The sequence below is a fragment of the Bufo bufo genome, chromosome 6, assembly GCF_905171765.1.
Source record: "Bufo bufo chromosome 6, aBufBuf1.1, whole genome shotgun sequence".
In the NCBI taxonomy this organism is placed as follows: domain Eukaryota; kingdom Metazoa; phylum Chordata; class Amphibia; order Anura; family Bufonidae; genus Bufo; species Bufo bufo.
In genome coordinates this window covers 369,635,905-369,656,628 of record NC_053394.1, presented here as the reverse complement: position 1 = coordinate 369,656,628, position 20,724 = coordinate 369,635,905, and the positions used below count along the sequence as shown (strand labels likewise).

At 41.5% G+C, this 20,724-nt stretch overlaps 1 protein-coding gene across 1 annotated transcript in view; it reads left to right on the top strand.

Moving 5' to 3' along the window:
• Window positions 1–20,724, top strand: part of LOC121003693 (L-xylulose reductase-like) — a 61,051-nt gene that overhangs the window by 26,971 nt on the left and 13,356 nt on the right. Inside the window, exons 6-7 of the mRNA XM_040435562.1 lie at window positions 7,847–7,911; window positions 9,390–9,507. Coding sequence (XP_040291496.1) covers window positions 7,847–7,911; window positions 9,390–9,507 — 183 coding nt within the window. The remainder of the gene's footprint in view (window positions 1–7,846; window positions 7,912–9,389; window positions 9,508–20,724) is intronic.

Here is a 20,724-nt window from a genome sequence, read left to right as displayed (position 1 = left end):
TGAAATGTTGGACGTACAATCACTATACACCATCATAGACCACCAATTTGGGATCCAATCAATGGGGAAACAACTGCAGAAGGAAGGTCTGATACCTAATGAACAAATTGAGTATGTAATGGAATGTGCAGCATTCATACTCAATCACAATTGTTTCTATTATGAGTCTGACTTCTTTCTACAGACACGTGGGACCGCCATGGGCACCAGGTTTGCCCCCAGCTATGCAAATTTATTTATGTCGCAGTGGGAAGATGAGACCATTCAACCAAGGCTGGGGTCGGACCTGGTGCTCTGGCGCAGATACATCGATGATGTAATCTTCATCTGGAAAAATGATACAACTTCCCTAAATGCCTTCTTAAAAGAAATCAATCTAATTTATACTTTTCAGCTAACATTAGCCAAAAGTCTGTAGTATTCTTGGATATAGAAATTTCGGTGAATAATAATAACCTCATCTGTAAAACTCATCAGAAAGAGGTATCCAAGAATAACTACATATTGTTTGATAGTTGCCATCTACCCCAATGGCTAATAAATATTCCTCAAGGACAATTTAGACGAGTTAGGAGAAATTGTACCCATACTGAAACCTTTGAGGTGGTGGCACAACGAATGAGAGACCAATTTCGGGAGAAAAAATACCCATTACCAATACTAGAAAAATCAGTGGAAAAAATTTGTAAGTTAGATCGCCGGTCCTTCTTTGAAGCAAAAAACAAGACCGACGAATCACAAACTGATGAATTACAAAAGGATATCATCAGACTTATTTTACCATTTAACCCTCAATACAAGAAAATAAAATCAATTATTCAAAAGCACTGGCACTTTATTCAGAGTGATAAAGTGTTAGGCCCATCAATATCAGACAAACCAAATATTACATGCACCAAAGCTCCGAATTTAAATTTATTAGTAGCACCTACAGTGAAAATGAAAAATATTACCAATGTGAAAACACCTACCCTAAGGGTACTTTCACACTAGCGTTTTTCTTTTTCGGCGCTGAGTTCCGTCCTAGGGGCTCAAATCCGGCAAAGAACTGATCAGTTTTATCCTAATGCATTCTGAATGGAGAGTAATCCGTTCAGGATGCATCAGGATGTCTTCAGTTCAGTCTTTTTGACTGATCAGGCTTTTCAGAAAAACGTAGCATCTTGTATTTTTACCTCCGGCCAAAAATCCTGAACACTTTGACTGAACGCCGGATCCGGTCTTTTTCCCATTGACTTGCATTAACGCCGGATCCGGCGCTGTGTGTTCAGTCAAACCGGATCCGCTTTTGCATGTTAAACACGAAAAATGTGAAAAAAAAGTTAAAGTCCATAAATGGCGGATCAGTTTTTTCCAATGCATTTTTTCATTGTGATCAAAATCCTGATCAGGATTCAAATGTAATCCGTTTTCACACGTTTTTCCGGATCCGGCGGGCAGTTCCGGTGTCGGAATTGAACGCCGGATTAAAACAACGCTAGTGTGAAAGTAGCCTTAACAAGTTGGATGGGCCTTTCAGGTTTCCACCGATGTGGTAGGTGTATGGGGTGCCGCCTGACGAAATTTCCAAGAACTACTCACATCTTCTGCAAACAATTATCTACACAAACAATTATCTACACAAAATAAGAGATTTCCTAACATGCGATACCAGCAGGGCCGTCTTTACCAAGGGGCAAAAGGGTCAGCTGCCCCGGGCCCAGTTGCTCCTGGGGGGCCCAAGGCAGCTGCCTCTTGAGCCCTGCTAGCCACTGCCCCGGGTGTCAAGCTGTCAGCTACACAGGGGTGCTGCCATGCCTGCCTGCACTGAGTCCAGGCATCATGATCGGACTGTGTTAAAGTTGTGTTTAGGACCTTAATGACATCATCACCATGTGACCAGTAACCTAGCAATTACTGGTCACATGGCTATGAGGTCATCACAGGTCCTGTTGCAGAAGTTAACTGTGGAGCTTTTTTTGTGTGAAGATTACATCAGAAAAAGGTGACAGGGGCTGTTATGTTAATATACTGTAAACTACTGTATAGTGGTGGGCTGTATACTGTGTGGGGGCCTGTATACTGTGGGGGGCTGTATACTGTGTGGGGGCTGTATACTGTGTGGTGGGCTGTATACTGTGTGGTGGGCTGTATACTGTGTGGGGGCCTGTATACTGTGGGGGGGGGGCTGTATACTGTGGGGGGTCTGTATACTGTGCTTGACTGTATACTGTGTGGGGGCCTGTATACTGTGGGGGGGGGGCTGTATACTGTGGGGGGGGCTGTATACTGTGGGGGGGGGGCTGTATACTGTGTGGTGGGCTGTATACTGTGGGGGGCTGTATACTGTGGGGGCTGTATACTGTGGGGGGGCTGTATACTGTGTGGTGGGCTGTATACTGTGGGGGGGGCTGTATACTGTGTGGTGGGCTGTATACTGTGTGGTGGGCTGTATACTGTGTGGGGGCCTGTATACTGTGGGGGGCTGTATACTGTGGGGGGGCTGTATACTGTGTGGGACTGTATACTGTGTGGGGGCCTGTATACTGTGGGGGGGCTATATACTGTGTGGTGGGCTGTATACTGTGTGGGACTGTATACTGTGTGGGGGCCTGTATACTGTGGGGGGGGGCTGTATACTGTGTGGTGGGCTGTATACTGTGTGGGGGCTGTATACTGTGGGGGGGGGGCCTGTATAGTGGGGGGGGGGCTGTATACTGTGGGGGCCTGTATACTGTGTGGGGGCCTGTATACTGTGGGGGGGGGCCTGTATAGTGTGGGGGGCCTGTATAGTGGGGGGGCCTGTATAGTGTGGGGGGCTATACTGCTGTACTGTATACTGTGGGGGTCTGTATACTGTATACTGTGGGTGCGGTATAGTGTGGAGTGCTATACTGCTGTACTGTATAGTGTGGGGGACTGTATCGTGTATAGTTTGGGGTGCTGTATACAGTGAGGTGTTGTATACTGTGAGGTGCTGTATACTGTGGGCTGCTATACTGCTCTACTATATACTGTGGGGTACTGTATAATGTGGGGTGCTATACTGCTCTACTATATACTGTGGGGTACTGTATAGTGTGGGGTGCTAAACTGCATACTGTGTGGTGCGGTATACTATAGGGTATATACTGTAACACTAGGGTGAGCCGAGCCCTGGTCTCCTTCCTGCAGAGCGGTGCCCACTTCCAGCCTGAGCCCAGCTGCCCAGAGCACTGATCCTGAGCCGCTGGAGTCTTCAGAACTGTGAGTATTTACAGTCATTCACTGTACTCTACCAGGTGTGTAAATTTTTTGTGTGTGTGTTGTGGTGGAGGGCGTGATTGCCTAAGGTGTGGGAAGGCGGGATCCAGGGGGCCCAAGTAAATTTTTGCCCAGGGTCCAATCAATATTAAAGACGGCCCTGGATACCAGTAGTGTTATATATGTATTTCAATGCCCCTGCAAGCTACAATATGTAGGAAGAACAAAAAGGCCTCTCAAAAAATGTATAACTGAGCACATAAATAATATAAAAAAAGGGTATGAAAACCACTCTATCCAAACACTACAAAATGTACCATAATCAAAATCCGGCAAGTTCAATATTTGCTGCACTTGAACAGGTCCCTATACATTGGAGAGGAGGTAATCATATTTTCAGAATGTCCAGACTCGAATCTAGAAGAATTTACGAACTGGGCACCCTCCTCCCCAATGGATTGAATGCTGACCTAGAAATTTTGGGCTTTTTATGAACCTAAATCCATGGACCATTGTGATGTGTGACGCTTCTTGCTGATGTGAAATAGCAGTCAGGCTGTTTTACCAGCACTGCTATCTCCCCTCCGCACTTAGCGTCCACATCTATACACCTATACCTTATCGAGATATCTTCATATACGTCCTTTAATATATCCCTACCGCCTGCTGTAAGAATGATGGATATAGAATACATAATGCCATATAGGATTTAAATTCCAACCTTGAATTTTAATGAATTTTAATGAATATATTTATCTTAGAAGAAACCGCATTAAAACAGCTAAGGTTTCCATTTACTTAAATACATTATAAAATCGTATTGAAATTTCCAGATTTTATATTTTATATTGTATCTATATGCATGTATTCACATGTGCACTGATTAAACCTTATCTATACTATGGGGAACTATAAGGAGATTTTAAAATAACATTTTTATGACTATGTTTAATGGAATTTTATGATTATGTTTAATGATATTTTTATAGGGGATTATTTATGAAAATTTTATACAACTAGAACCATGCTAAATAAGTTATTGCTCAATGTGGACCAATGATATGAACGATTATAGCAAAATCGCAATCTAATAAGCACTCTATTTGACATGGATTGAATACATATGAAGAATCGCACCAAAACCACAATGTACTCAGCAAAACTATAGTCAGTTCTAATACATCTTGAATGCCTACAATACTAGAGTAAATCCACAACAGGTTTTGTAGAGGACCCAAGATACCAATCCAAACAAATTCAGATCAGCTTTCTTAGTAGACATCAGACGTCTATTCAATAAGACTATAAAAGGTCCATTACATCTGGGGGTCTTACGACCACTGAGGAAGGAGACCGAGATCTCCGAAACGCGTCTGGTGATAGAGGACCCCCAGCTGAATACTCCTCATGAACACCGGACCACTTTGAAAGAGCGCTCTAACTAAAATCTCCTGACATAATATTGGACGCTTATCACAAGCCCAAAAAGCAAACCTGCAGTCCAGACCTCGCAATTATCCCACGACTGTGGAAGTACTTTGGCTGAGACAAGCAGGAAAAACAGAAAGTCACAGAAAGAGATATACAACGGGCCATCATAAGCGATATAACTTCACCAAGTTATCCAAGTCAGGAGCAAGTTCTGGAGACAATCAACCGTGAGTAATATGAGACAATACTCAACTCCCTCCAGTATATGAATGTTGACAATAAGTCGGCCGACAAATGGGAACCACATAACTATAAAATTGATCCCATATTTACACTAGAACATTACCGGAGAAAGAAATACCATTTGCATATCCTAAAGTGCCTTCAACATCCTCACTTTATAGGAGAAACTATAACCCTGACGGCACTAGACAGCATATAAACTGTGACTAAAGTGCTGGATAAGATACAAATATCCAAACTAACAGTACACAGTGCGACTACCGTGATTGTGGTTAAAGTACAATAGAGTGTGGTTTTATATTATAAAAGTATCGAACTTTTAATCCTTTTATATTATAACCAATATTGTATTTCTAACCCCAATACTGCGGTTCATATTATAACAAATCAATTTTTATGGTTTTTGTAATGTATTTTATTTTATAATGAATCCCTCATACTGTATTATATGAATGTTTTATTTGCTGCCATCTTGCATGCATTATATTTTGCTGCATTCTAAAAAAGCTGTCAGAAAGGAATATCATCAAAAAGGAATACCCCTATTTTTGTACACTATCAATATCTTTCGTTGTAGCTAGAATTATTCTCAAAATATATATATTTTTCTACTCACAAGGTAGATTTTTTGCACTATTTTTTCACTTATTTAAATCACGTGGATATTCACATATAATTATTAGAAGGAGTATAATACTATATACTTTGTGACTGTTTTGGGTACTGGCAGCGATATATAGAAACCCAAGATATTTTCTTATGTATGTATAATAAATATTGAGTGTTATATATCAGAAAAGTCTACGTATACAAATATACTTCCATATGAGGTGTGCACAACTAACCTACATTTTATAACTACTTTAAACTAGTACATGGATTGCAGGATAAAACTTACCAGGAAAGATTAAAGGACCTTAACATGTATAGCTTGGAAGAAAGACGAGACAGAGGGGATATGATAGAAACTTTTAAAAACATAAAGGGAATCAACAAGGTAAAAGAGGAGAGAATATTTAAAAGAAGAAAAACTGCTACAAGAGGACATCGTTTTAAATTAGAGGGGCAAAGGTTTAAAAGTAATATAAGGAAGTATTACTTTACTGAGAGAGTAGTGGATGCAAGGAATAGCCTTCCTGCAGAAGTGGTGGTGGCAAATACAGTGAAGGAGTTTAAGCATGCATGGGATAGGCATAAGGCCATCCTTCATATAAGATAGGGCCAGGGGCTATTCATAGTATTTCGTATATTGGGCAGACTAGATGGGCCAAATGGTTCTTATTTGCCGACACATTCTATGTTTCTATGTTTCTTCAGCGCCCAGTGCAGATCTTAGATCCGGATGGTCTATCTTTAGGTGTGGGGAGTACTGGAGGCACCTTGCTTTCCACAAGCAGTAAAGTCTGTATGCCATAAACGAGCAGTACCTTACTGCCTGAATCCAGTGCACGGTCTTGGAATGCAGTTCTAGACCTTGGATAGATGTCAGTTCTCTTTCTCTCAGCTGTAGTCTCAGAGATAAAAGGTTCTCTGCATTTGAGCATAGTTTTCATGGAGCTTGCACATGTACTTTTAACCTCCAGGCTTGCTCAGACTAGACTCTCTAACCAGGAAGAGGGATTAGCCCATCAGCAGCAACCTCACCAAGTCTGCCAGGGTTAACTATGTATTGCCAATACATGACCATTTGAGAGACATAGGGAGTCCTTTCTGACCAGATATATGCCACTTTTGCTATGGTACGGCAAAATCTTTGACTTATCCCCCACTCACGCCAGGTCAAAAAAATTGGGCGTCGGCGGGAAAGGGAATGGACCAGAAGGCCTGTCTCGTTCATCATTTTCTGCGCCTGGTTTAGGCGTAGAAAATGATCTAAATCTAAGACAGCTAGGAAGCAGTCTTACATTTAGAAGCGGCGGTGGATACACTGAAGTTATGTAGAGGCCAGCACCTGTACATAACTTTGGCGAACCACCGCCAGCTATAGGGCTTATTAAGACCAGCGTGTAAAACGTCGGTCTTAATAAATGTGCCCCATAATACATAAAGAAATAAGTGAACTAACAACAAACCACAACATTTGACTCTTGGTACACAATTAAATCTTTTGCATGAAATTGATCCTTTTAGCAGTGTACCTGTTCTGCTGTATAACACTAGTCAGACAGTCTAACAATAATTCAGAAGTCAAGAAACGTGAGACATCAGATCTGTATGCATTCTTTGTTCTGAATAACTTTGTAAAACTACAACATAAGCACAAACAAAACATTAAACATTATACAACAACCTCATTCCATCAGTGAGAGTACTCACGGACAATTCCATCATAAGTCCAGGAACAGCTCAGAGCTTCACTGACTGCTGCTTGCTAGGTCCACAAGCAGTCACGAAATGGAGGATAGAAAGTTCCAGGTTAAAGGTTACTGTCCCTCTCTCTCTCTCTGTAAAAATTACCACTTCCTGTCAAGTCCCGGCATAATAATAACTAACTCGGACCACTAGATGGCAGCAACGTCAAATTAACATCACAGTATAATCTATAACAGTACATACATTTTCTTTAAACAATATGGGCAAAACAGTACCTCTGGGTCACTACACTTGCATTTTAACTGCAGTTTGATGAAGTAGAAGAGGATTCAGGAGAAAAGAGAAGTGTAAATCTGGATTGGAACAGCTGGCCACTAATAGAACAATACTATCCTTGTCCGTAATGCGGACAATAATAGGACATATTCTATTTTTTTGCGGAACGGAAATACGGACATACGAAAACGGAATGCATGCGGAGCAACTTCCGTTTTTTTTGCAGACCCACTAAAATTAATGGTTCCGCATATGGTCCGCAAAAAAAACCAGAATGGACACGGAAAGAAAATACATTTGTGTGCATGAGCCCTTATAGAGCCAGGCATTATCATTAATATATTTGATTTTGGGCTTACAGGTGCCGCTAAAGCTGCAATGGACATGCTAACTAAAGTTATGGCGCTTGAACTGGGACCCCAAAAGGTGACACTGCAGATTGTTATTTGCTGTTTAAATAATGAGAGGGGTTCTCCCACCATTACGTATCATATTTATTATACAGATCATAAGAAATTTAAGAAATGAACAATAGTTGCCATCTTCTTAATGTTAAAAATGATCTAGTAAAGAGATATGACATCTACTTAATTGGTATGGCATCACCTGATGTTCATTTATTTACATAATATGACTCCAACTAGTGGTCAAAGTGCACATTCACCCAATGAGCTGAGTATTGTTGGACAGGCATGTTTGGTCACTTTTCCAAAAGCCTGGTCTCTTTAAAGATAGTATAGTTGGCACTGGATAGTATTGGTTGGCACGCTGGCACATGAATAATAAAGGCTTCCATCTTATTGGTATTGAATTACATTTATGGCTGATGTAGGAATAAGTAAATGTAGGAATAAATAAATAAAACTGACGCAGCCTAAGTCTCCCTGTAGTCTCCCTACACTGTCCCTGCAGTCTCCCTGGACTCTCCCTGTAGTTTCCCTACACTCTCCCTCTCCAATATTCTTCTATTAATAATTTTTAGCGACACTATTTTTAGGGCATGAGCGCTTGTCATGTCTCTCCCTAGGTTCAGCTCACAGGACAATGGAGGAGACCATGTGGGATGAAGGTTTTATAGGACTGTGACATCACAGGAGATGGCTATCTGTGGATTGGCTGGCTGCACTGCATTATTGGAGATCTTGCGTTCCTGGGCTTCTTACTTTCACTTTGTAGCACGTGCAGCCACTATTTTAGGAAAAAATGATTTGTTACCAATTTTTTTCTGATTTGTTATGAAGCGCAAGGAAATTTGGACTTGTGAATCGAAGATTTCCTAAACTTCTGACCCAATTCCACTTTGAATGCTTCACTTGATTCAACACTAGCTGAGAAAACTACTTTTACAGTAGGGAAGTAGGAAGCTACCAGAGAGGGAAGGAGACTAATTCTGTCCAGAGCCCACACCCAGTAGGAATAATTAGCAGCATCATCATGGGGGACACATGAAAGCAAAATATAATGAAAATGGGTATTGTTTATGCCAGAAATACTGCTAATAACTTTAAACTATTGTGAATCATTGGACAATTCCTTTAAGCAGATCATGTAATTTAAAGGGATAATACTGGTAACAACATTAATACCTATCCACAGGATGTCTGTTGATTACGAGAATGAGGGTTTGAATGCAGTAGTGATGTGTAAAAGGAGCGGTGGTCCCGCATGTGCACTACCACTTCATTCACAGGTGTGGATAGGTGATAAATTTTGTTAATAAGAAAATCATTTTAATGAAATATAGACCCTATGGCCATATGCCACCTGGAAATTGAGGGAGCTCTTTTTTGCCTGATGCAGGTATTTTGTGGTATTGCTAATAATTATAGAAAGTAATGACATAATCAGGGGCATTTATTCATGCTGGAGCTCAAGTTAACAACTTGTCAAATCATGTTTTCCAGATCCGTGTTAACTCTGTTAACCCCACACTGGTGATGACTAGAATGGGACTGGAACACTTTGGTGACCCTGAGAAGGCTACTGTATTTACGAGTCGTATTGTTTTGGGTCGCTTAGCCGGTGAGTATGCCCACTTTCTGCCATGCCTTAGCTCTTCTGACTAATTTCTGACAATGGAAGACATTAGCCACCAGCAATGTATTCTGTGTGCAGTCCATTATCTCTATCACAGCAGAGTATGACATGCAACGTGTCGCCCCCCCAGGACCAATCGTGTCCCAGGTTTATCGGAATGCAGAGTGGTGTGGCCTCAATAGTTTTTAGTGTGTGTCATGGTGCTCCTACCTGGATACCGTCACTCCCCAGGGCTTGGCTCCGAAGCATGAGTAATGGTGGAGGTGAAGAATAATTCAAGTCCAGATTTTATAAAGTTCAACAGCTTGTATCCAGACAATATTCAGGCTTTCTCTTGCATATGCCAGGTATTTCTGGCATAAACAAAACGGGCAGACAAACTAGAGTACTCTGCTTTCTCCGCTAAACTCAGCTCTATTCTGACAGCTGGACTTTCGGTCTGTTCTTTATCGGTGGAGTGGCGTGCCTTTGGCTATTGACCCCCTTGTGACATTCTGTAGGTAAATCTGCAAGGAGTCATGGTACTCTATGAGCTGCTTCCCTCTGGAGAGACTCCTGCTGCAGATACTGAAGATAAAGTGACACTATGAATATGGTCTGGAAGGAACCAAAACTGGATTTACGTGTTGCCTCACATAAATTTCACAGTGCAAATATTTACTATCCGGGTTACTAGCGCCGCAACCTGCAACATTTCCCTGCTCACGCCTGGTCTAAAAAATGGGTTGTGGAGTGGGCGGGGAAGGTCTGTCCCATTCTTCATTTTCTACACCTAGAAAATAGTCTAAATTTAAGCCAGCAAGGAATTTGGCGAAGATTTCGACTGGCTTAAATGCGCCAAAGTTATGTAGAGGTCTGCGCAATGTTCATGGATTTTTGTATTTGAACTCTCGAGTGTGCATGGAACATATCTATATAGTATTTCATTAGGACCTCAACACCACTACACCTACTGCACCTCACATAATTTTGCTGGGGTGCTCAGTCTTTTGTTATTTAACTTTTTACACAACAATGCATAAATCAATAGTACAAGCAACTGCAAGAAACTTTGTAATATACCTTATCAGTGAAAAATGTCTAGCTCTCAGCTGTTTACTCTCCTCCCTCCCTTCCTTGCTAATCACTTTTCACTTTGAAAAATGCTGAAGTATCATACTGCACATATCAATATAAAACCATGGAGGGGAAGGTGGGGGAGTAAGCAGCAGTCTTATTTCGGCTAGTTCCTTATTGGTGACTGAAGTTGGTTTCTTATTTATCAGTTTTTTTTCACATTATTTGTATGTTTACATTTTTTTTAATGAATTTTGAGGAGACCTTATATTCAATAAGAAAAAAAAGTTGCAGTGAGCTGTCCTAATGGGAAATTAGTTGAAATCGGCATTAAAACAGAAGTGACTGGAACACAAATGGGCATCAAGGTGGGCACAAAGAAAGTGTAATTTAAAGTGTCTGTGCACTCTGATACAACTGGGTGTATTTAGTTTATATATGTACCTCCATCCATCCTTGCTTCGGGGGTGAAAGTGTGGTCTGGCATGCTGCATGGGTGAAGAAAGTACCGTATGCTCCTCGGGCTTAAAAAAAAAAAAGAAGATAACCGGAATTGAACAGATAACCGGAAAAGGGTTAGCCACCGTTTGCTCAAGCAGACGATTTCTCTACACACTTTTAGGGTGGTCAAATTCTTTCACACTTTATTCGATACCTCAATCAGTAGTTCCGGAGTTGGTGTGAAATAGCGGCCTGATACTACACACTTTAGGGTGAGTTCACACTTCAGTTATTTGGTCACTTACGGTGAAGCCTACTCAGAGATAAGGTGTAATGGAAAGAGCTGCACCTGTTCTGTGTTTTTGACGCAAACCTGGTTTGATACTACACATTTTAGGGTGTTCAAATTCTTTTACACTTAAAGGGGTTATCCAACTTAAATATATTCATTCTAATTACTCTTATTATATTCCATTGAAAGATTCTTCAAATCACTTACATTATCTATCTTTCCCCGTTTGGCCAGTTCACTTATGGGTCATGTGACCCCCGACGTCAGCATGCCGGCTCTGGCGCTGACGTCTCGTTTACAGGCTTCTCCCTGCTTGAGAGAGTGGCCAGGCTCTGTAAACGAGACGTCAGAGCCTCTGGTTCCCTCCCCTCTCTCGCTGTTCTAACACTGCCTCGGCGATGGTATGCGATCGCGCATGCGCGGTACGTACCAGATCCAAGGCGATCTCTTCTCCGGCAGCACGGTATGTTTCTCGCTCCTGCACTCACTGGGCTAGAGTTAGTGTGATCTGGTGTGATCCCCTCTGTGTCTGGGGATCGTTCTTACAGCCATGTTACCCTCCACAAGTACACATTCAACAGTTGCAGTGTCCCACTACGTGTGTGTGGGCACTGCTTAAAAACACTTTTTAAACTAAAAACTGTATTATGCTGTATTATGTGACTTTGTACTAATTTATCTGCAAAATCCCTGTTACCATGCAGATTAGGTGTAATTTATACATCCCACCACTAGATGGGGATGACACTTAGGTTCTATATATACCTATGTCAGGCCTAGTGAGAGGGTTGAGAATGTATTTAGAGATTAGAGCAGATCTGAGGAGATCAGATTAGATTAGTGGGAGAGAATGCAGAGTGAAGACTCCACAACACAGATTAGTGAGTGGAGCCAACTTCGCTATGTGGTAGTACCAAGATGTGAGGCGCAGAAGAGCGTTTTCCTTCTGTGGCCGGACTATATACTTGCATCCCTGACCAGTAGGAGAGAGTTTGCCTCCCTGGAATAGAAACAAGCTTCCTAAGGATTCATCGGTGATAAAAGCCATTATTTAGGGCCACAGACACCTTTGCGCATGGTGGAGGACTTATAGCTTCTGGCAGCCACACCATAACTCTAGGAAACAGATGAGTTACCTGTCCCAATGTTCAGCTTGTAGGGAAAGGACAAGGTATAGGACTAAGCACATCAACAGAAACAAGGTACTCCTTAACCACAGCTCAAATCAAGCCTAAGAAAGCCTAGGAACAGTGGACTTGCAGATTAACTCTAATACCAACAAGAGACTGTATTTTGTACTGCTGCAACCAAAGTCAACATCAGTAAAAGTTGTGAGTTGCATCTTACCACTGTCTACCTCATTATTACTACTATTGGTTGTACCACCATTAACAGTACTGGCATCACGACAAAAAAACATCAAGGGACTCAGTTGCAAAAAGCACCCTAAGCACCCCTAACATCAAGGGCACCTCAACCACCATCTTGGCTGATGCTTCCCTACCACAGAGCGTGCCCCGGAGGATTTCGTGCTGTCCACCTCAACACTGTGCTGCCAGCCCAGGGAGGCTTTCTGCTAACCGTGAGTAAACTGATAAACTGTGTGTTATAATTTGGCCCCTCATCGGTCCACCGTGCACCTCACGTGTTGCCCCTGCGCTACTGGCTGGCTGCACAGTTACCACCCCCTGGGAAAAATAAATAAATAATTGTCCATCATATTTATTAATATAGCTATATATAATCCATATCTGCTACCAATATATATATTTATCTAAGCAATATCCATATTGACAGGTCAGATTGTTCACGCCCAGAAATATTCATGAGGCAGAGCTCAGGCATTGTGACTGGGCCGGCCATTGTGTTGACGACTCATTCGAATCCTCATGCGCTTTCACGCTCGCCACTTTGTCACTGGGCTACTGTGTTGACTCCTCATACGATTCTCACCCTCACCACTCTGTGACTGGGCCACTGTGCTGACTCCTCATGCTGTTGCCATCTCCCCACTATGTCACTGGGCCACTGTGTTGACTCCTCATGCGGTTGCCACCTCACCACTCTGTAACTGGGCCACTGTGTTGACTCCTCATGCGATTTCTCATGCGATTCCCACCCTCGCCCCTCTGTGACTGACCACTGTGACGCTTCATGCTGTTGCCACCTCCCTACTCTGACACTGGGCCATTGTGTTGACTCCTCATGCGGTTACCACCCTCCCCATAATGTAACTGGGGTACTGTGTTGACTTCTCATGTGGTTGCCATTCTCCCCACTCTATGTCTATGTCCCCACTCTATGTACAGCCGTGGCCAAAAGTTTTGAGAATGACACAAATATTAGTTTTCACAAAGTTTGCTGCTAAACTGCTTTTAGATCTTTGTTTCAGTTGTTTCTGTGATGTAGGGAAATATAATTACATGCACTTCATATGTTTCAAAGGCTTTTATCGACAATTACATGACATTTATGCAAAGAGTCAGTATTTGCAGTGTTGGCCCTTCTTTTTCAGGACCTCTGCAATTCGACTGGGCATGCTCTCAATCAACTTCTGGGCCAATTCCTGACTGATAGCAACCCATTCTTTCATAATCACTTCTTGGAGTTTGTCAGAATTAGTAGGTTTTTATTTGTCCACCCGCCTCTTAAAGATTGACCACAAGTTCTCAATGGGATTAAGATCTGGGGAGTTTCCAGGCCATGGACCCAAAATGTCAAAGTTTTGGTCCCCGAGCCACTTAGTTATCACTTTTGCCTTATGGCACGGTGCTCCATCGTGCTGGAAAATGCATTGTTCTTCACCAAACTGTTGTTGGATTGTTGGAAGAAGTTGCTGTTGGAGGGTGTTTTGGTACCATTCTTTATTCATGGCTGTGTTTTTGGGCAAAATTGTGAAAAAAGTGAGCCCACCACCTTGGATGAGAAGCAACCCCACACATGAATGGTCTCAGGATGCTTTACTGTTGGCATGACACAGGACTGATGGTAGCGCTCACCTTTTCTTCTCCGGACAAGCCTTTTCCAGATGCCCCAAACAATCGGAAAGAGGCTTCATCAGAGAATATGACTTTGCCCCAGTCCTCAGCAGTCCATTCACCATACTTTCTGCAGAAGATCAATCTGTCCCTGATGTGTTTTTTTTAGCGAAGTGGCTTCTTTGCTGCCCTTCTTGACACCAGGCCATCTTCCAAAAGTCTTCGCCTCACTGTGCGTGCAGATGCGCTCACACCTGCCTGCTGCCATTCCTGAGCAGGCTGTGCACTGGTGGCACTCCGATCCCGCAGCTGAATCCTCTTTAGGAGACGATCCTGGCGCTTGCTGGACTTTCTTGGACGCCCTGAAGCCTTCTTAACAAGAATTGAACCTCTTTCCTTGAAGTTCTTGATGATCCTATAAATTGTTGATTGAGGTGCAATCTTAGTAGCCACAATATCCTTGCCTGTGAAGCCATTTTTATGCAACGCAATGATGGCTACACGCGTTTCTTTGCAGGTCACCATGGTTAACAATGGAAGAACAATGATTTCAAGCATCACCCTCCTTTTAACATGTCAAGTCTGCCATTTTAACCCAATCAGCCTGACATAATGATCACCAGCCTTGTGCTCGTCAACATTCTCACCTGAGTTAACAAGACGATTACTGAAATGATCTCAGCAGGTCCTTTAATGACAGCAATGAAATGCAGTGGCAAGTTTTTTTTGGGATTAAGTTAATTTTAATGGCAAAGAAGGACTATGCAATTTATCTGATCACTCTTCATAACATTATGGAGTATATGCAAATTACTATTATAAAAACTTGAGCAGCAACTTTTCCAATTTCCAATATTTATGTAATTCTCAAAACTTTTGGCCACGACTGTACTATTGTCCTTGTTTGGCCTTGTTGACATCCCCATTTAATTTACCCTTCTTCTGATCTGTTAGAAGTACGGAAAAATGAGAAACACAACGGATTCTGTCTTTGGAGCATCCATAAGGCCTGTATCATATGGTCTTTATTTTGCATCAGGATAGGCCCATGAATTGGATGCCAAAAGCAGGAGTGGGTACAAAACACAGAAGACATGCAAACTTTATGATCATGTGTCATCTCTGTAAACACTGACATCAACACAATTTTACTGCTGACACCCTCTCCACTCTGTCAGGGGGGGCACTACTTGTGTCAGCGTGTAACTGAACAGGTTCTGTAGAAATCTATGTAGACTCAGCTGACGGCGGTGTAAAAGGAGTGCGCTCTTTCACTCTATAGTAGAATCTTGAGCCACTGCACGGTTCTTCAGACCTGCCGCTAACATTGACCTGTAAAGCTGAGTTCACACTTGAGTTATTTGGTCAGTTCTGGCCCCGTAACTGACCAAATAAGTGAAGTGTGAAGTGATTCTAAGAGTGACGCCTGTCATCTGCGCGTCATACTGACTCACAGTGCTGTTTTACTACCACATCTGACTCCCAATCAACAAGCTTTTAAGCTGTGGGCACTTGGAAGCCATCACAGTCATGCCTAGCATTGCATGGCTGCAATTGGCCTGCGCATCAAGCGACTTGGCCTGTATAAATGCCGGATCACGTGTTGCGCCACCATTCTGCTCTAACTAGTGTAGGGACAGGACGCAGCTGCAGTGAGGGACAGTGTTAGGCTTTTCACCTGGCTGTTAACTCTGTGGCTGACCTATAGGCATTTTTTGTGGGTGCAATGCACCAGTGACACAGAAATACAATACTAAAAGAGGTTGTCCGGACTTTTTAATATTGATGACTTATCCTCAGAATCCGTGTTCACAGCAGGGTGGCACCCAAATCAGCTCACGGCCATCAATGGAGCGTGGCTGGGGGGATACAGAGGACATAGAAGATACAGGACAGCTTGTTGTTGCCTCTTAGCAGCCTGGCACACATGAGCGAGTACATTGCTTGGTGCCTGCACAATGACCGGCGAGTTGCCCTGATTGTTACCAATTATGATTACTGGGTGGCCACCCTGCTGGATCCCTGCTACAAGGACAACGCGTCGTCCTTACTTCCGTCAGTGGAGCATGATCAGAAGATGCATTAATACAAGCACATGCTGGTAGATACACTACTGATGGCGTTCCTACTTGACAGCGGGGGCTCAGTGGAAGCACAAGGAGGAAGTCGCCAACACAGCTGGGGCACCGGCACCACCTTAGAAGGGAAGGTTAGCATGGCCAAAATATGGAAAATCTTCATCGGCACGCCACAACATCCAGCACCACCATTTGATATGGACTGTCTTAGCAGGAGATAGCATTTCTGCAACATGGTGGAACACGTGTGCACGCGTCTGCACATAATCATTGATCGGCCTGCCCTATTCAACTTCTGGGCCTCTAAATTGGGCACATGGCCTGAGCTTGCCCTTTACTCCTTGGAGGTGCTGGCCTGCCCTGCGGCAAGTGTATTGTCCGAACGCGTATTTAGCACGGCAGGGGGGTTATCAAGGACAGGTGCATCTGTCTGTCCACAGCCAACAAGGACAAGCTCACGTTCAATAAAATGAACCAAACATGAATCCCACAGGACTTGTCCATACCTTGGGCAGAGTAGAAAAGTATACTGGCTGCACCCAGCCATTGTTATACTCCAGTGCAGTTTATCCTGTTTGCCATTTCCCAATGTTTTAGGACCTCGCCCAAATCAAAAAGAATTAAAAATAAATTAAAATAAAATAAAACAGCAACACAAAAACAATGTTGGCTACCTCCTCCCCCTCTTCCACCTACACCACCATGTTCACCTCCTCTTCCACTTGGACCTCCACCTCCTGGTTCAAGATTATTATTATTTGTTATATTGGCAGAGCATAGAAATATACCGGCCACACCCAGCCATTGTTAAAGGGATTGTCCCACAAAAAATATTCTACATTTTTCAAACCAGCTGTCGGTGGGTAATAATTCAATTAAGAATTATTAATTATGGTCATAAAAATAATTAACCATAAAAAAATTAAATTTATAAAATTTGTCATAAATTCTTAAAATCATGACCTGGTGAATTGTAGACAACCTAATTGATACAATTCATATCTGAGTCCGACTATTTCCTCAGATAAATAAGTTCTTTTTGACGTGAGATGACGTCAATGATAAAATGTAGTTCTGCATTAAACAATAATACACAGGTATTATAAAAATATGCAGATTTATTGGTTACAAGATTATAAACATATATAAGTAAATAAACACAATGATTATATATAGCGTTAATATAAAGCATTACAAGCTTAACAATACATGTGAGTGGAAATAACTTGTCACATTATACACAAGCTATTATTAGGTTAGGATATCAAAGTAGGAACATAAGTTATATACATTACTTCTGTTCAGAGAAAACCTCATGATATCAGGATGGGCATGTCTAATCCTAGACATGATTATAGAATGCTAAATACATTCCGCCCCCCCCCCCCCCCCCTAACCAACTACACATCACATGACTTGAAGATGGGCAAATCCATCCAAGGATATAACTTAGAAGAGACAACTGTATCCTTCCGCCCCATCCTGGACTATTTTCACGTATATGACTTTGGTAAGACTATTAAGACAAATAACAGGGATCTAGGATCTTACATGGAAAGGATTTGAAACAAGTCTTTCCTGTGGGAATCCATCACTTAGCTTGGCGAAGAATGTTCTATCAATATATATATATATATATGCATATATAAAAGCAATCATTTAATGCTTTGCTAGATTATGAGTCTTGATTCTTCTGCAGGTATAATGAAGCCTCACAATATTCTAAGACTACCTCTCAATATGGAGATGATCAATTAATTTAATAATTTATTTATTCGCCAATCTAGATGGTATAATTTCACCCACACTATCAAATTAGTCTTAATAAAATGAAATATCATTTTCTGTGTCTCTTACCAAGTCCTAGTAGGAATCTCACTTCTGCTCCTAGGAAAGCTGGGTGGTCCATCATAGCACATCTCACCATGGCTTTCATCTTGATAAACCCTTCTAGAGATCTTTACTTGTCTCCTCTCTCCTTTTCTCCTCTCCTTCCTTCTACCTTCTCTTTCTCTCCTGTGTATGGCTTATGATCACAAACTTATCAGTTAGACACACCTTCCTAGTTTGGAACTTTCCAATCATTGTCAGATGGGCGTGACCATTGATAAAATGTGCCATCATAACCTTACCCAGAATGCATTTTTGCTACTGTTGTAATGTCACCTACTGGTACCTAGGTGGCACTGCTGTATAAGCTATCTGCATCATAGTATAAAGGGTTAACTTATATAAGTCTGAATATACATTTTGACCTTAGAAGCTTTAATTCAAAGCCATAGGGATTAATTCTGACACTTGTAGCAATTAGAGACAGACCTATAGGCGTCTCACTTAATGTTTTTCACACTGTTGATTTATGGATCATAAATAACTTGTTTTCTCACAGAGATATCAGTACTTCCTCTGTCATACCAAAGATGTGATTAATTGTTACAAAACACACATCTTCACAGACACTCTTCTAAGGAGAAATATATACAATATACTGGATACATGTTGTCTTCGTAACATATAACAATATGATATAAACAAATATATATATATGTCCTACTGATTGTCTTATGCTAAGGACTAACTAAGGCTCATTAAATGAATACATACATATTATATATTTTGCTTCATTAATAAATGCCTAATTGTATAGGTAATTATCACCAGCTGCATAGAGTTCATCTTTATCTCCCGTCATAAATTTAAAAGTAGACAAGGAGGCCTCTTCTCGGACTGGTACATTCATTAGAAGAATAACACTGAAGTAGAAACCTTTGTGTGACCTTAATTTGGCCTACTCAAGACATACAAAATTGTAACTATAGTCGAGCATGGCTCTTAAAGGAAATGAAGATCCATCTTGACAATAATGAATGGATATCAATGCATTTACCCTATGAAAAGCACAACAAATTTCAGCATATTCAATTTCGTTATTAGAAGGTTGAATAGGGCTGAAATGCATAAAGGGCTAAATGCTCCAAATCATTATGGAATGGGGAACGCAGGTTTTACCTTGGAATAAATTTATCACAATTTGTGTGTAACTTTTACGACACAAACTTAACACACAAACTTTACGATTAGTTTAACAACAAGTAGGTTACGTTCCTCGTATTAGTGATAAACGCGCCGGTTCAAAGAACGCATATTATACAATTGTTTCGTTCTTTTCTTTTTATGACCACTGTAGAGAGAAAGACGTTTAGGTCGTTTTCTGGACTTTCTGGAAACGTGTCTCTAGTTAAGATCTTTCTTTGGTCCTCTAACTTGATAACGCTGCTGCTAAAATTAAAAACTGGAAGTAATAGCTTCCTGGCTTGTCAGCATCTTGGCAACTCGATTTAGCGAGCGGTGCTTGGCATCATATCTTCATGTCTGCGATCTCGAATACTTTGTCATGTTGTACTGGTGTGATGTACTTTTGCAGCGGCTGTCGAATCTCCTGGGGCTCTGCCCACTTGTCCCTCCTGGATACATCTTGGATACATCTGGGTTGGCTCCGACTGGACGTCTCTTGCGTCACGGATAGCCTTGACCTCAGGTTCTCTTGGTTCCGGATACAAAGACTTTTAGGATTCCGCCATCTGTCCTTCCATCAACACGTGATCCCATCTTGGGCCATCATCTAAGCTTAAGAAAACAACAGACAGTATGAGCAACAACGCAGCAAAAACTTTATCAAACATATACCTGCCTAGTTTAGGCCTTTGACTTATGCCATATTTTAGTCAGCAGCAAGTTGAGGACTTTTATGTATTTTTTTTCCAAAGAAAAACAAACTACAGGGTACCATGAATAGATATAACTATTCTTCCTCTGCTAGGCTAATACAGCCTTAGGTGTTATGCCTATTTAGGATAATAACCCAATCAATACTTTGAGACTACCTCGAAACAGAGTAATATATATGCGTCCATATATCTACATGGAATACAGTGACGACAAGTTAGTCAGAATTGATAGACAAACAATATGGTTAGCATAACTGTTCAGTATCTTTTCAGTCATACGATACCACCACCAATCATATGAAATTTATGATGTGTCTCCATCTTCAAATTTTAGATTTTTCAATCTTAGTTCAACTCTTGGCGTTTTTAGCACTGAAATAAAACTCTACACAAACATTATGTTAATGATCCTGTGGAAAAAATGTATTAGTAATCAATATCATTAATCATTTATTGACTTGCTATAATTATTAATTTAATGAAGCAGTTTGCTTCGTTTACTGGACATTCCTATGTCAGCGAAGTATTAAACAACTCTTCCTTTACTCTTTATTCACTTCATGAGATAAAGAATTTACATTCAATGAAGTTGGGAGAATCTTACTCTTCCTTTACATTAGACTGACTTA